Source organism: Parus major, chromosome 8, assembly GCF_001522545.3.
Source record: "Parus major isolate Abel chromosome 8, Parus_major1.1, whole genome shotgun sequence".
NCBI classification, from domain to species: domain Eukaryota; kingdom Metazoa; phylum Chordata; class Aves; order Passeriformes; family Paridae; genus Parus; species Parus major.
Window position 1 is genome coordinate 23,307,389 of NC_031777.1, and position 17,914 is coordinate 23,325,302.

Consider the following 17,914-nt stretch of genomic DNA (forward strand, 5'->3'; position numbering starts at 1 on the left):
TTGAATTTGCTTCTTTATCACATTTTGGAGACCTTCTTCCATGTTTTTTCCCCCTAAGAGTTACTTGGCTGGCTCAGGCTTTGTGGCTGTAAGGTAGACACAGAGACAATTAACTTGCAAAGGTGGACATTTTAAAGGCACATAGGAACACGAAAATGTAATGTGCGTATTTTCGTGGCTAAGTGTTTTAATCATTGAGTAGTCATATTCTCCAATTTTAGATGAGGCAATAAATTCACCAATGTATGTAGATGAACCCTATTTAATCCCTATGCACCTCTTACTGTAAATTATGCTGTCAGAGAACACCCTGAAAAAATGGATTCACTTTTCTTCTCAGGAGAGGGTGATAGTAATTGGACTATGATCCCCAGGCTCAGATCAAGTGAAAGATCCAAAGGCTTACAAGAGGTTTAAGAAGAACTGCAGAATCCCAATAGGGAGATTTTTATATCACCCACATTAAAAAAGAAGGATGCATTTTCCCCCTATATCAGAAGAGATGGGATCCAGAATCTACCTTTCTCAGTTCTTTTTTCCTCAATTAATTGTTTCCAATTCAAGTGTTACAGCTCTTGTAATTTTTTTTTTTCACCTGTGTATTTTCTCAATGAATGTTTACTTATTTCACAATAACTTTAACATTATCCCTAACACATTCCAAAAATAAAAAGCTATGCAGAGTGGAGCAACCCTGACTAGCAGGCACCAGAAAGCTGAAGCTGTGTAGGCATCCCAAGGAGCTTGGCAACTGCTGGGACATTCCTGACAGTTCTAAGGGCATCTGTAATTTTCTGGGTTCTCCAAAACTGGGTTTACCAAACTGGGGCTGTGGGGAATGTTATGTCAAACATTTTTCCCAATTCTGCCTATCACCTTGGGAGGGTTAGGGGTCCTGGTGGAGTGAAAAGGCTGCATCACTGTGTGGATGGAGCGTGCTTTCACCCCATGGGGGAGGAGAGAGAATTCCTAGGGGAGCAGAGACTTCCACCCTGAGGCAAGAACGAGCAGCAGAGCCAGGGTCACATCTATAGGATGCTATAGGAGAAGGAAGGGAGGAAGATCTTTGCTTCAGACAGAAGGACAGGAGTAAGTCACAACAGCAAAGATGTGTTGCTTCAACTGGGGCAGGAAGTGCAAACATAAGGCACAAGGGTAATTAATTTCTCCAGCAGAACTCTGAGAGCTTACAATAAACTCTCAAACTCTCAGACACACAGACATAAAATCTTGTGCTGAATTATTCCATCATCCTGAGCTCCCTGATTCTGAAGGAAGGCAGCACTGATTCCATCCTTAGAGTGAGCATTGCTGATAAAAATGAGCATTGCTGCATGTTCCTCTGGCCAAGAGGACGGTGTGCAGCACATCAGGGCTTGGCATGTGGCAGCAGGTCAGAGCTGATTCTGAGAACCCAGCAACAATAGAGTCATCACAGACACAGGTGCTTCCTGGATTGATCTTGCAGCTTGGCTGTTTCCAGTTAAATGTGAAGCAGCTGTGGCCCTTTATCTGCTCAAGTCACTGGAATCCATCTAAGGGGAGACTTTCTCCCATCTCCTCCTCTCTCCCAGCCCAAACCATGCAGCTCTGTTTTCTGAAGACAGAGAGGAACAGGGACAGCCAATTGGCAGAACTCCACACACACAAAAAAAAAAGAAAAAAAAAGTTGTCTTTCTTATCTCAGGGCAAAGCAATGAGATATTGATTCAGTCACTAATTTTCCAATTCCTTTATCTGGGGACAAGGATGACAGCCAGCAAAATGAGAAGCAAATATGAACGCTGCTGAAGGCTGTCACGCAAACAGATTCAGGACACTTCCCTCAGGCAACAAAATGAACAAATTAAGCCAATGTGAGAATAAGTTCTCAAGTGTTTATGGCATTGTTCTGCTGGATGAATAGAACAGGATTTCTTTTACAGAAAGGGATTGAGCTTTAAAGAAGGTGTTTTCAATAGTCAGATGGTGGAATTCTGGAAGAGACACAGGAAGGTCAACACTGGGCCACCAGGCAGATCAACAGGAGGAGCCAGGAGATTTCAGAAATCCAGTCAGTAAGAGTTCCCAAATAGCTCCACACCAGCTAAGTATACTTTATATAAACTTTTCTTTGCCAGTTCACTGATTCTGGAGCCATCAGACCCCTATATCTTGGCTATCTCTTCAAGCCAGACAAGATCTCACTTTATTTTTTCCCAGTACCTTAGGAAAGGGAGGATTTGGCTCAAATTTGTGCTTGTCACTAGACAACAGAAATGTGAGACTCTAGGTATTCAGTTTGGTTGGCTTAAAGAGCAGCCATTTCACAACCCATGCTTAGCATTTTAGACAGAGGAAGCCAACAATCTTCTGGCTTTTCCCAGTCTGTATGCAACTGCAAGCATGAGCAGCTTCAGCCTTTGTCCTGTTTCACTCTTCCCAATCTAGGTATCTTCCTGATACCTAGGAACAGTGCTACTTATTTTCTACAAAAGGGACTCTCTTGGCCTTTCTAAAACCAAAATGGATGGCAGAGTTTAGACATCATACCAGACTATACTCCACCTATCTATGGTAATGCTGCTGAATTATTGTTGAACAATAAAGATCAGACTACTAATCATGTCAATAATAGTAATAATCACACTGTTCTGGGAACAGAGAGATTAAAGAAAATGACCATTTGTTTTTTTGGCAAGGCAGCACTGGTAGTAAGTAGGACATAGCATGAGTGTTTTGCTGAAGTTACTTTCATATAATGGGGCTTCTTACTTAACCTGGGAAAAATTGTCCTGCAAATCACTGTCAAGGAATCATTGATATTGATCCAAAACCACCCGCAAATTTGATCTGATATACTTTCAAACATTCCTATGTGCCAGCTCAAACTGTTCCTCTTCTTTCTCCTGCACACAGCCTGTCCACAACATTTTTTTTAAATTCCCTTTGCCAAAACATAAGCATGCAGCTGCTTCAGGTTTTTTTTCCAACTCTTGCATTTTTTCCATGTGCTGTCCACCCCTCAAACTCCACATTAGAATCCAGCTGATCTTCCCTGAACACTATCCAATTTTTCAATTGTCAATGCCAGAATGCAACACAGTGGGCTTGACTCCCTTATACAACTTATTTGGAAGTAAAGCAGAAATGTCTCTTTAGGGCTTGGGCACAGGAGAGAAATACCTCTTCATGTATGCCTCCACAAGAATCAAGATGAGAACACCTGCACGTCTGTAAACCACAAAATAATTTCTGCTTTGCAAGCAGCTCAAAATTTGTTGAGCTTCTGTTTATTCTGTGTATATGTTTTGTTACTACAGTTACTATAGCAAAATGGTTCCTCTTCTGGGCCTTTCAACTGCTTTTATTTAATATTTTAAAGAGAAAAGGGAAGAGTGAAAAAAAAAGAAGGCTAAACAAAAATGCAAGGTTCCTTAAGACACTCAATTACAGCACCATGATGATGCTGTCGTGCTACCACAATGTTGTACTGTGTTTGGCTAGACTGTCATTTGCAGCTCACCCAGAAATCATAAAATACAAGCTATTCTACAAAAAAAAGAGACAAAATGGTTTGCAGCAGCCTCTTCATTTCTAAGGGGAAGCTGCAAGTACTTCTGATAGCTACAGCCCCAGTTACAGGAAAATGACAATACAGTCCCTGATGTGCAGTTTTGAGAGTCTATTTTTCTTCCTAAGGCAGAAAGCTGTTTCTTGTGAGTATATTTAAATGGTCTTTATTCACAATTTCTATAGTTTTCTGCTGTTTCTGCACCTTGAGTAGTTCAGTCTGGTGGCAACTCTGGACTTTTTTGCCATGCAATTTATTCTTTCTTTATTCTCATCTAGAAGTGGCAGACCTACCTTATCATCAGACCACAGGAAAACTCACAGAGCATCTAATACCTATGGAGGGCCACCATGTGCTCTCTCTTGACTCCATCCATTCCTGCACAACCATTTACCCTTTAACAAAGTTCTGTATTTCACTGTTCAGAGCAGACCCCACTGGAATTAGGTTTCTAGTCCAGGCAAACCTGCCCACCATGATGCTCTGGAGCTGGGAACAGAAGCTACCAGTGTGGGACCATTCAGCTGAGGACACACACATTGATCTTGGCAGAGTCCAAGCCCTCTTGCTTTCAGGTGCATTTCCCCCAGGGATTGAGAATTTTAGGGAAGACATCACAAACAGGAGACACTGCTGCCAAGGTAGTGGAATGTGCACATAGAGGCGTCCTGTCACCCTGAAAATCAAACTTTCTGACATTGTTTTCATAGTTTCTAAACACTTTCCCAGGAAGGTAACTATAGATGTTCATACATTCCATTAAAGATGTGTCTTTTGATGGACGTTTCTTATGGCCAGTGTGGTTGGGGAGGTGGTAACCTAACTATCCAATCCCTGGTCATTGTTGAGAATCTATAATTACTGAAACAACAGAATAAAGTTGCTTCTTCCTCTGCCACACCTCGAGCAGTGTCTGTGCAAATCATTTTGTGTCTGACGGTGACAGTGTCACTGTCTCTGCAAATAAGTCAACATTTATCACTGGCTGCAAGTCAATTTTCCAGCCCATCCTTTGTTTCAAGTCTGTGATGATGTGTACAGACATAGCCTAACACCAGAGAGCAGAGACTATTCTTGGACTTCTTTCACACTACTGAATCTTGAGTTCTTCTCAAGGGCTTGCAACAGCCAATAAATTAATAGTTTCACAATTTCCAGTTGAAACACTTTTCATGGGAAGATGATACTTTCAACTAAATGAAAATTGCTGAAGAAAGTGCCTGCTTCCCCCAGTGGAAAGTTTCTTTGTTAGAAACCTAGGAATGGTACACCTTGGCTGTTCTGCTCTAATTTGCTTGGGTTTTCTGTTTTGCTAATTTTTTTTGGTTGGTTTTAGTCAAAAATTTCCAGCTCCAGACTGTTACAGTGTTTACTGCTCCTCCCTGCACCATGTTGACTTTCCTCCCCCTGCCAAAGTGCTTCTTAAACCTCCTGAATATATGCTTTTCCTGGTGGTGTTTAACAGCCTTTTCTTCCTCTTTCCCCCATTGTTATTTAAGACGATGCTTTTATTGCTCAACAGATTCCAAGAAGCATTTAGGATAAATGCTCTGTCAAAGAACACTTATATACAGTTGAACTATATTATATTCTATATGAATCACTGTGGATGTTTCCCAAACAAGGTTAGATCAGCCAGATTTTCCAACAGCTTTTAGATTACACAGAGCTTTTTCAGACATGGTCTACTACCTCTGCTATTAATCCTCCTCATTGAGACTCACCTCAGTTTTGGACCATGTTATGTCTGCCCACCAGGGACAGGAGCATGCTGCTAACACTTTCTCCTAATGAGGATAACAATCCTATGACAGAATAGCCTTAGCCAAATTTTATCTGCAGAATGTAGGGGAAAGGCTGATTTTGCAAAGCTGGATGGTCTCTCACCAGCCCTCATGGTTTTATTATCTGTGATTTCTTCAGACAGAGACCTCATTTAAACAGCCAGGAAAAAGAAAAGTCTATGAGATGAAGGAAGTCTGTTTCACCAGCTAAGGACAATTTTTTGCCATATTTTATTTTACACTAATGAAGATTGCCAAGAGCCTGTTGATCAGTCCTTCTTGCTTGCTTTACTTGACCAGATAGATGGAGAAGCTCAGGGAATACTGAATTGCTCTCTACCTACCCAAAACACTTTCAAAGGTGCATCTGCTACATTAAATGTGGTCCTTCAGGAAAAACTGAAATTCCACCTGAAGAACAGCACCCTGACAGAGAAGTCTGCAATGGAGAAGCAACAAAAACCCCACGGAGAGCAAAAGGAAAAACAGCTCTGGGGGAAAATGAGCTGAATGAGATGTTTCTTTAAAGAAACCATGGCACTTCTGAGCTGGTATAATGAAGCAGCTGTGATATAAATAATGTCCCTAAGTGGAAAAAACCCACAAAAACACCAGCTATTCAGGCTCCATATGTTTCCAAAGTCACACAATGGATGCTTTACAATGAACTTTTTGTCTGGAAATTGGGTGGGAAAGGGAGGTTCCTCACCCACCTCCTATACTAATGCAATAATCTTGCTTAGTCACAGAAAAAGGGAGAGAAAAAAGGAGAGAAAGTGATTAATAATCTGTGGGCAGCTGCTTACTTTCCAATTGGTTGTCCAGGAGGGGTGTGCTCCACTTCAAATCCTGCTTGTCTCAGTACATCAATCACAGTGTTGTTACCCAGGAAGTGACCTAAAATACAGGTAGAAAATAGCACTGTCAATCAAACTACTACTCTCACTCACTTGAGTTTCTTTCTCCTGTTGGAACAGCAGCTCTGGGAGGCAAGGGTACCAAAAACTAGAGCAGAGGAAGGGACAGCATACAGCCCAAACACTCTTTACTTCCATCTTATTTATTCCTCCCGCCCCTCACATGGCCAAAGGATTGGGTGGATATAATGAAACCTAGATGGGTTGCTAGTCTTGCCTTCCACTGTGACCATTTTTAGCATGTACACTGATTCAGTAAATTTCCAACATGGAGATCAGAATGAACCTGCAGTGGCAAAAGGATATTACTAGGGCTTAGACTCATGAAATGGAACAACTTACAACCCTGACCATCACTGTTCATGGGTATCTGCTAATGATGAGACTCTGAAGCTGCTGAACTGCATGTTCAGCACTTGTCTGACTAAAACCACAGTGATTCAGGAATTGCCTCATCAGCCATTCAGCCACCTGCACAGCAGGGCTGGGAGGAGCTGGGATGGTAACCTTATCTCTCCCAAAACATGGAGATTTAGTCCTGTAATTCAGGGCTCTTTGTTAGAAGTGTAAAGGTCACATTCCTATTCACAGAAGTAACAAGGAGCCCAGTAAGTATTGCAGTGTGTACAGGCCTTGAAGGAGTTTACTTAAGGGAGTCCCATATACTTGAAGTCTGAACCAAATCCCACAGGAGTCAATGGGAGCCCTCAAAGGGCTTTGGGCACAGACTCAATAAGGCAGTGTAATCCAGCCAAAGCTTTCAGCTCATTGTCAGAGTCCCACACTGTTTGCAGGATGGGTTGGATATATAAAGTAAGGAAGCAAGAAGCCCACAAACAGGTTTATTAAAATCCACATAGCACTGTAACCTGTCAGCCATGCCTGACACAGGACAGAACAATCCTCTTCCATTATATCCATTAGCTTCCAGCTCTGCAGGGCTGGGGGACCCCCATTTACACCCAGGTCACTGCACCTCACTGCCAGCTCTGAACAGACCAATTCACCAGGAACGTGCTCAAACCTCCGTGTGCTCTGTGCCCTGTGGCATCTCGGACGAGGGAGTTCCACCACGGTGTGGGGTGTAGGATCTCACTCCTCTGGGCTGCTGGTGCTGCTTGGAGAGCGTGTGCTTGCCTGAAGCACAGTGAAAGTGTTTGCAGGAGATGTTTCTGACTGCCTGGCTCCACAGCAGGGCCAAATGTTTTGCATGGAAAACACCAAGGCAGGCAAGATGTGCACGAGTCCCCCTCCAAGGGCACCGCTGTGCAAAGAGCTGGTGAAGCCACCAGCAGGGTCACCCCTGGGATTCTTCACCCACACTGCACAAAGTCCTGATGAATTTGAGAGCATTCAGCCCCCTGGATTTGCTCAGCCTGCATCCCTCTGCTCCCGCTGCCAACAAGGGCGCTAACTCTCCTCAGTTGTTGGAACGATGTAACTGTATGGCTTTGAGTGCAACTTGCAAGCTCGCTGGTAAGGAGAGCTTTTAGCCAAAAGACATTTCTTTAAATGATTAAATGTACATTTGCAGAGCCCTAGTGTGTTCCAGGATTCCTCCACTTCCTTTTAAGAAAACTCAAAATTTGATTTTCCCCTTTCTAACTTACTTATAACAAAAGCCAAAGCAGCAAAGAACAGTCCCAAAAATGTGTTATACACCCTCAGAGATTCAAGAAATGAGACATTTGTGAATGATTAACTGGATTTGATCATATCCTGTTTTTTTATGCAGTGGCCAAGGCAAACAAAGGTCCCCATTCTGTCACTGGCAAAGTGACACTGAGGAACCAAAGGTATCAGAGTCCGAGATGTTTCCGAGTCCACTTTATTTTCCCTGAGCCAGAGTCTTAAATGCCAAAAGATTTCTTAATGTAAATAATTGTCCTGAATCCAGCAAATCTTTGACAGCATGAGTGTGCAGTAGAAACCAATTTTAACTCTTTTAAAACCAGGGAAAAAAGTAACTATGCAAAGGCTCTGACTCCTCATCCACACAGTGGTGGGTCTGTCAGCAATGTCAGCTCCTCAGCAGAGCCTGCAAGTCCCTTCAAGTGATGGATGAAGACCAAAAGATGACATTTCCTGGACTTTTCCTTCCTGCTCTCTGTGTGGATACCATACTGAAAGCTGCCAGCTTCTGGGACTGGTGATCTGCTGTGCAGCATGGCAATAGGGCTTGTTCTTTTAATTTTGCCTTTCCTAACTTGAAGGAATGACAGCTTCAATTAAAAACCTCTCAACTTCAAATTCTCAAATAAATTGAAATCTTAATTACAAATATCCATGCAAATATCATAGTTACTTCATTGTATGCCCACAATCCAATACATACTGAAATATTTTCAGTGCCTCAGTTCAACCAAGAGAACAGAAATAAAAAACTTAAAAAAAAATCCAAGTCCAACTTTGAGCTGACCCCAAATAAATCTCCATTCCACATACATCAACAAAGCCCAAAAATTTAACTACTAGGAAATAGCATGAGCAAGTGTTTGCAAAACTTGACCTTTAGACTCTGCTTAAAATTTACCTGTTTGTATTATCTCATGTACAGTAAATTACCACCCATCTCTCCCCCAGATTGCATCTTCTCCACCTGATTGAAGATTTCTATTTGTCTTAACTTCTCTGTCCAGTCAGAATTCACATATTAAGGTTAGTTTTGTATCCACTTGTTCATTTTACATCATGGTAACGCTATTGTAACCAACTCATGCACACCACAAGCAACCTGGAATCATGTTCTACTTTAGTACCTTAAATTTATGTTCTCCTGATTGGAAACATGAAATTCTGCATGCTCAGACCAGCAGTCTTTCCCACCCAACACAGACATATCCCAACAGTGATCCATGTTATCCCATGGCAAGGAGTTCCTCAGGAACAGAGACGTAGAAGAGGAAGGTTTAAGGAAAAAGGTGGCACTTGAGAGGTCCAGTGTAGGTAGGTAACCCAAAAGGTGAAAGAGTTCCTGGAAGAATTGTCTTGGCCTGCCTCCTGCTGTGAAGTCCATCATAATTAAAATCCAGGAAAATCTTCTACATGACAAATATCTTACATAAAGTAACTCTCCCTAGTCACCCACAACTTGAGATAAAGACTCACTTAGATATTCAGATATTCACAACAACAGAATACTTTGACAGCCTATGGCATGTGATGAAAATAACCAGCAAGTTAGAGACAATTAAGCTCAGCATCAGAAAAAACATCCAATTACTTCCTCTGGCTGCTCATATGTGCAAACAGAGTATGCAGTAACTGTCACATTCTTTATAACATCAGTGGATTTGATTTTTATTTAAAGTTATAAAATAAATTTTATATATATATATATATATATATATGTATGTATGTGTGTGTGTGTGTGCATGTATGCTTCTGCCTAAATATTTTAAAAATGTCTCTTCCTGGCCTGGGAAAAACCTCAAGAAAGTACAACTACTAAAAATTTAGTGCATCTAGAGACATATCAGACAGGTTAGAGTGGCAAGGGAATGATCTTGCATTTCTATCACTATTCCCTCTTCAGTCTAAATCTGAATAAACCATTTCTGGAGTATTAACCAAATTTATCTTGACAGCTGATGAAAACTGGATCCGAGAGGTCAGAACATCAGCTGCCTTGGGAAATCCATGGAAGTGGAAAAGGAGAGAAAGCAGACATAAAATATTTTCTACGTAGGGACCTGAAGAGAAAGTCTGTACTTGGGCATGGAGATAGGCAGAGCAGCCACCCTTAACAGCTTAAGATTAAAAATGCCCAGGTGTGGATGCAATCCTTCCACCCTCTGAGAATAAGGAGATGCTCATGGGATTTGCTTGAGGACAAGATCCAGTGCTAAACACAGTCATTTTGCAGTTTGAACACAAACACAAACACAGTGGAGTGATCAGTGTGGCTGCTGCACTCTTAGGGGGTTTCTTACTAAATTTGATGAGGCCAACATTATTCTCCTTTCACTCATATCTTGTTTTTTCGAGACAAGGATCTGGAAACAGTGGAGGAACACATTATACAGCATGGTTGGTAACATTAATCATAGACCTTCCATCTTTGGTTTGTTTTTTTATTTTTAATTAAGAACTGTGCTTTGGACTACACAAAACAGATCCATGTAATGTGTTTCCTTATCTCCCAAAGGTTTCATTTTTCATTGGACGAAAGAAAGAATAAACCATCAATTAGAGTTGTTTTTTTTACTAAAAAACATGTAAAAAATACATGAAATATCCGTGGTTTCCTTAAAGCACATGTTTTGTCCATGCACAAACACACTGCTGAAAGAATGCACTTTCTTTCTTTCTTAGTGGAATATCCTGAGGCAGAGAGAAAGACACTTCTCAGCCAACTCTTGACAGCATTTATTTTCTAATTGACCACAAAAACTAAAGCTCTCCTTTTCCATTTCAGATATCCTAGTGACCCTCATCAATAAGCCAAGCATCAGGTTGCATCCCTCAAAAGTTATATGAACCTGGGTGTTCCTACACAGAAAAATTATAACCGTGTTTTGATGACAGAAGCAGAAAAAATGTTTTTAAGCAAATGTTATGTACTTTATCTAGGTTTAGAGATCTACTACAAATTACTTTGTCTATTCGCTTTGCAATTCTTTGTTCCATGGCTTAGAAGGATAAGGGGTACAAAGGAGCAGGAGATAATTCCCTCACAAAGGACCTCCATTGCCAGAGCCTTTGAAGTTGTGCTAAAAAAGCCTTGCTAGCCATTAGCTGACACACAGCAGAAATCTGAACTGTTTCCATGCACACTACAAGCAGAGCTATTTTCTGCACAATTAGTCATAAAAAGGGCCAATGTAAACTGTGTCGGGAGGTCTCAATTCTTTACATTCTCCACACAGTGAATCAGACATTATGTATAACGTTTTGTTGCCATTTAGACCTTGGGCTGCTCTGCAATCAGGAGGCGGCAGCCTCTGTTCCTCCTTCTCCCTCGATGCTGGTTCTCAAGCCCCTTGGCAGCACCACAGTGTTTATGGTAGGAAGGCTTCACAAGAATTAGAGTAGGGGAAAATGCAAAGGGCTGAGAGCTGCCCCTTCACAGGCAGGGTAAATACTTTGTGGTTCCTTTGCCTGCTGCCTCCTTTTCTCCTACTGTACAATGGTCAAAGCTGAGTATTTTGGAGGCTGAAAGATGACTTTGTCAAGGTGAGGCTGTAGGAAGGAGCTACAGCAAACACTCCAGGCAATGACTTTTATCTGAATTTGCTGATTTCTCCAACACAGCATTCCAGTCTGAGGCAGAGGTCTCTGGGTAACAGCAGGAATTTACTGGGAACCACACGCCATCCCACATTACTCTCTTCTGACATGACAGATGTTCCAGACCCATGGCAGGGAATCAGTTTTGTGGATAAACTCTCCAAATTTTTAATTCCCTTTCGTTCCTTGTCCGGCATCTTTCTTTGCTAATGAATAACATGCTTTAAAAACTGAAGGCTCTTCAGCCTTCCTCATGATGACCCTCACTGCCAGACAATTGCTGCTCTTTGTTCTTGGACCACTTTCTTCCTTGAAATCTCACTCTAGTGGTAAGGATGGTCTTGAGTAAGTATCTTGAATACACTTTGACAAGGAGCCAATGCTGGATTTGTGCAGATCTTGCTTTTGCAAGTTGGATCTAGATGTATCTGAAAGGTTCCCCCAGCCCTAGTACCCCTCTGATGTGAAGTGTCTTATCAAGGAATGACACAGGTAATGGATTAGGTGGGTGATATGCAGCAGCTAGGCATGAGCATGATGTTAGGACATCTTGAATATTTTGATTTCAAATTTTACTGATAATGTGAACAAATTTCTTGCTTGTGGGGATTCAACAGGGGAATTTTCTGGAAATGGCTTGAAGGACCCCAGTCTACCCCAGTTAGTAAGAAATAAAGTGAGCCATACCATGCCAGAGGCTGAGTCATTCAGCCCCACCACACCAGATGTAACAAAAGCTTCCTCGAGGCTGGTGCTCAGGCTTGAAACAAGAGCTGTGTGGGCTTTCCCAGGAGAAAGGGATTATCAAAGGCCCCACCTTCCAGAAAAGTCTGTCACTCCAGGTTGCTGGCTTTTGCTCTGCTTCAGGACACGGTTTTGCACTTGCAAATTGCAGCATTGTGCAAAGAGCTGTGAAGGAGAGCTGGAGATGCAGGGAATGAGCTTTCCTCCTCCTCTGTTTGGCAGGAGTGTCCAAGCCCAAAGCATGCCTTAAAAAATACTTTGCACAAGCCACGTGCAATGGTCTTGTAAAGCAAGTTTTCATCATAGACTCCTTACATCATGCCACCCGTTCTCCAAGCAGATGGAGAAATCATTTTCCCTCTCGTTTGATGTTGTTATTCCATGCAGTTGTGAGGAACTGACTCATAGCCACTTTTGGACAGTCACGGGAATCAGAGCAATAACACATAAAAAGCCAAAGCGTGCAGCATTTCCAACGTCCAGCAATCCTCCCATGGCTCCCCTTCATTCTTTTCTTGCATGTAATCACCTCTCTCCCCTCTCACCCGAGTGCACTTACAGAACAAGCTCTGGAGAAAGGCCACACCGTAGCCAGAGGGAGAATGGAGAGATGAGGGGCCAAAAGTTGAGGGGGTTATTCCAGATTGACGCCAGGCTAATAGAGCACAGATTTGTGCTTCCCTGGGGTGTCTCTGAGATCTGCACTGCAATTCTATACTTGGAGCATCTCAATCTGAAGGACAGACACATTCCCACAGACTCCTATTTCCTTGCTGCCCCCAAGTATAATGAACTCCCCCATGTCTCCGTTTCTGATCTCCCTTTCTGAACAGCCCTTCTGTTAAGGGTATGGAGCTGTTGTTGAGGCACCCAAACGTCACACCATGGAAACCCTTCTCCAGAAGCACCCTGGAGAGCAATGCACACTCCTCAACAGGCTCAGCATGAGCTGGGACAGAGTTTACCAGTTTGGAACTGGCTCCTTGCTGGTACAGCCCTCTGTTTCCAGTTTCAGTGCAGTGCCATAATGTGAACTCAGCAACTCAGTTCTCTGCTGCCTTCGAAGTCTTGGAGCACTTTCCCTAGCAGACCTGTTCTAAACACATGTGGTAAACAATAAATTTATTTTTTTGCGGGGGGGAAAGAAAGCTTCATTTTCTTCCAAGTCTAATCCAGCTGTTTCACTTGGGTTAAGAAAAACAACACAAGAGCTGAAGTGAGGTCAGCTCCCAAGCATCTCCTCTGGCCTCTGTGTCAGTTTGTAGCTGTCTCAGACATTTCCAAATGGAATGACTGGTCTGTGCTAGCGAGTCTCACTAGAGAGGATGGTACCTCCCCAGAGCAATTCATTACAACATCTCAAATACTAGGTATGGGAAGAACATGAGCCCTGTGTGTGAGTCTATTTCCATCGACCATGTGAGCTTAAGGAGCTCCTTTAGCCTTGGTGTCTATCAGACATGGCATGGTGGCCCACCAAGCCACCCTGCTGCTGCCCAGAAGCTCCTGAACACTGCACAGAGCCCTTCCTTCTTCCCCATCATGCCCTTTTCTGCCCTGTCTCCCACCTTTCTTGTCATGCCAGAGTTTGCACAGGACAAGGAGCTGTGTTGATCAGGGCTTTATAGGGCAATCTGGGCTATCTCATATTCTTGTTGCTTCACTTATGTGTCATTAGAGGACTTCTCCACAGAGAAAAGGTGCAACACAGGATGACTATTTCAAAATATATTCTTAAAGAAAACATAGGATCCCTTGGGAGTCAAATAACAAAGTCTGAATATTTGAAGTGTTTATTCTGTAAAATATATTGGTTGTATTTACTGGTATAAGCTGCACCAACTTACCAGGGCAGAAAATATGGAGGCAGAAAATTATGTGGGCAGGGCTAAAACAAAAGTTTGATTTACTTTGTCCCCAGGTTTTACTGTGAGTAAAGGCAGGGTTTACTCAGTCTGAGATACTGCATGGAGAATGGTTATTGGCATTTTCCCCTCTAGCAGAATGCCATGATGTGATTTTTTTATTGTTTTTGTTTATTTTATATTTTTTAAGGAGCATGCTCCTCACTGAACCACATCGCTGGGGATATACCTTTCTACACCAGGTGTGACTGGAGGTGTGTGCCAGTCATGCAGCTGTGTGAAGGGGAAGATGTTTCTGTGTCCCTCATGGGACCCTCTCTAAGGGACAGGGTCAGTGTATGAAATCATGGGAGCTTCACCATCCCTAACACTGCAGCAGAAGAGAAGGAGAAGAGTGAGGAAAATCTAGAGAAAACCCAGCATCTCTAAGAGTCTTCCCAGGATGCTGGAGACATCTCTGGGACCATCAGATCCCCCAAGTGCAGACAGTCTGCTGTGAAATGCATTGTCTTAGCATTCTTTTCCATTTGTCATCAACACCTCAAGCAATGAGGAAATGGGTGAGGAAATACAGCCTCTTTTTTTTTTTACCCAAGCTGCCTTATTAGTGCATGTACAGCCTTGCTCAAGTAGACAACCCTGTCCCACCTGAACCACAGTTATCAGCTCTTTCCACGGAAGCTGCTGCCGTCCCCCTGGACAGCCAGTGCAGGGCGAGCAGCCTCTGAGAGAAGTGTTTCATATCCCATTGCAAATCCCCTGAGCCATCCCCAACTGGTCTGGAATGCACGTGGACCTGCTTGCCAAAGCCAGGCAAAGGTTGGGGTAGGGGGGAGAAACTAGATTCCCTAACTCCTGCCTTCTTTGCAAAGGAGGAGTGACTGTGAACACAGTACTGCACCTCAAGGACATGGTGCAGTCTGAGCTCCGGGCAGCTTCAGGAAAGCTCCAGCTTCTTGCAAGCAGAGAATCTCACTGAACTTGTGGAGGTATCTCTGAGGCTGAGCAAGGATCAGACCATGTGGGACCTCAGCTGTTCTCAGCACACAGCCAGTGTTATGAAATGCATCACCTTTGCTTGTCTTCGACACAGGCTTCTAGCAGGTAATGCACTAGATGGCTTCTTATGTAAAATAAATAGGGGTGAGAGCCATGGTCTATCACTGCAGCCTCAGTAGTGAGCTGGACTGTTGAGTCTGTCCTTTTCTGGCCTCGTGGATGCATTTGGCTCCCATAGTATACCATGTCCACAATGTAATCAAGCCTGGTGTGAAACTGCACTTCACTGTCTTTGCTTTGAACCTGCTTCTCTCAGTTACTCTAGTTTGCACAAGACAGCTCTAAACTGAATTAAACAAAACTGTAAGCTCCTCTAGTGTGAGATCAAACCACTTCAGGAAAGTGAGTTGAGGGCAATGTATGTCGAATCTGCAAAGTTACTTCAAAAGACTACATGATATGCTGTCATTTTCTGTTTGAAAAGCAGTTTGAAAACCACAAATCAAAGGTCCCAGTTGGCAGGATATGGATCCTTGCTTGTTCTTTCTGGTTTTGACCTCTCAGTCAATTATTTTACAGACTACACTGCTTTCTTCATCTATTCCAGGAGTCCCTTTCTGGTGGTTTATTTGGATTGTGCATGTCTCATAAGTGAAAAACGTGGTGATGCCTTAGCAGAAAATAGAGTGATTCTTCAGCAAATTGCCAGCCTCCTGGAGTTTATGGACACAGGACAATCTGCTTGCTGGAGCAGAGAGTACTGATGCTTTCTACCCTACAGACATAGAAAAACAAAAACCATTTCACCAGATTTTTTTTTTTTTTAAGAAGGGAACTCTTCAAGGAAACCCAAACTGAACTTCCTTAGTCAGGATGTTTTAATCTGTAAAAAACTTCACATTGTCAAGACTGTGGTTCGTTCGTTTCCCAGAAAAATCCAGCTGGCCACTGGATGTCACTGTTGTTGCAGAAAAACACCCCCTGAAAGTTCACAAATGAGGCTGTGAATAAGGTGAGGTGTCACCCCAACCTGGAAATGGCCTTTTCTTCCAGGTTAATCAGCACAGCGCTGGTAGCATCTGGAGGCTGCCCAGCCAGTGCAACACCTGGAGGCAAGACACCCTCCATGGTCTCCATCAGCAGCTGAGGGCAGCTCCAGGGAGCTCATGGACACTGATTCACCTGTGCTCAGGTGTGTGTGATCCCCTCTTGCTGCATCCCCCTGGTTTTGCTGAGACACCCCTGCTGAGCACAACAAATCCAACCTGGTCTCCAGTTTGGACTCGACCCTTTCTCCTTTGCCATACAGAGGAGCACACCGCAGCAGGCATGATTCCAGGCTTGTCCTTGACCAGGGATTAAAGGCAATTACATGTAGTGCTGCTCTGTGGTTTTAACTGGCGCTGCTCTAAAGGCAGTTTGGTGCAGCTGCACGACCTGCAAGGGTTGAGCTAATTGCTCCATCGAAAACTGCTCTGTGCTGCGTGGATCATTTGCCACCTCACAAGCTACACCAGGCATCTCCAAATGGATTCAGCCACACAGCAGAAACCTGCCCTAAAAGACCATTCTCAGCCCTATAACTGAGCTAAGGATTCCTTTGCGGCACCATAACGAGCCTTGCCAGTGCCAGCAAGGGGCTTTTTCAAGGAGTGCTTTGAGCCCTAGGCTGAGGTCCTTCCCACAGAGGGAAAGCAGGAGAAATAAGCCCCAGGAGTCCACAGAACACTCTCAGACTGGGGTCAGGTGCTGGCATTCCAGGAGGTGCAAACTTGGACTTGTTTCCCACCTTACACTCCAAGCTCAAGGCTTGCTGCTTGATTCGTGCCTGTCCTGACATTGGGAAGCAGACCCCCAAAACAGGGCAGATCACACCAACAAACTCTTGCCCCTGAGGAGAAAAGGAAGGCAGGAACACACTACAGACAGACATTTGTCAAGCTGCTGAATATGGTATTACAAGACCCTGAGATACATGTGGTGTTGTTGGAAGAGATCTGGAGCACCTACATCTGGAGCTCTGTCTCCTTTGAAATGCAAAGCATGCCAAAAATGTGGAATAAAAGAAAACTGGGCTAGAAAGACCCATTTTAGTGCATCTAAATGTCATAAACCAGGATCAGCTCTGCCTGGATATGATGGATCAGATCAGCTTTGACACTAAGGATGTTGGCATAAATTAGAAAAAGGACTTTCAGAGGACACTGACAGCATTAGGAGATTCCATGGTTGTGTATTTTCTTAATTATTTTTTCTTTCTTTAGAAGCAAAACAGAAGAAAGAAATGTTTTGTGAAGGACAGACAGTCCTTTGGCCAAAGGTTCTTTGATGGAAGGATGGGTTCCAGCCAGCAATGGCAAATGCTCTACCAGAAGGGTCAGTAAATCTCATCTGTCAGAGAGACCATCTGTGCAGTGGGGAAAGAACAGAACATAGTCCTGCAGTAGTTGGAGATTCTCAGCTGCAAAGGTGCTGTATGAATACCTGTCACAACCCAGCAGAGATGAGCTCCATCCTGCAAATGCTTCCATTTGTAAGCTACTCTGGGCATGCAAACAGTTGTATCAAGTCTCCACATTCACATGGACAAAGGATATCTTGCTTACAAATTTAAAATATAATTGACTAAAAGTCCTGGAAAACTGTATTCCTCAAGTACTAGTTTGTATATGCTATGTCTATGAAGAAGTTCTTCTTACTACAAATTTATTCCCTATTAGAGCATCAGATGTGTCTCTACATTCCACCCATTACTAGTTATTTTTGTGAGTTTCACCTACACAGATCTATTCTCAGCCACATGGCCAAACATCCTGACTAGTT

General features: G+C 43.2%; 1 protein-coding gene across 1 annotated transcript in view; it reads right to left on the bottom strand.

Moving 5' to 3' along the window:
- TRABD2B (TraB domain containing 2B) overlaps positions 1-17,914 on the bottom strand; it is a gene marked incomplete at its 5' end in the record, with an annotated part of 268,912 nt that overhangs the window by 39,210 nt on the left and 211,788 nt on the right. Inside the window, one exon of the mRNA XM_015635645.2 lies at positions 6,144-6,234. Coding sequence (XP_015491131.2) covers positions 6,144-6,234 — 91 coding nt within the window. The remainder of the gene's footprint in view (positions 1-6,143; positions 6,235-17,914) is intronic.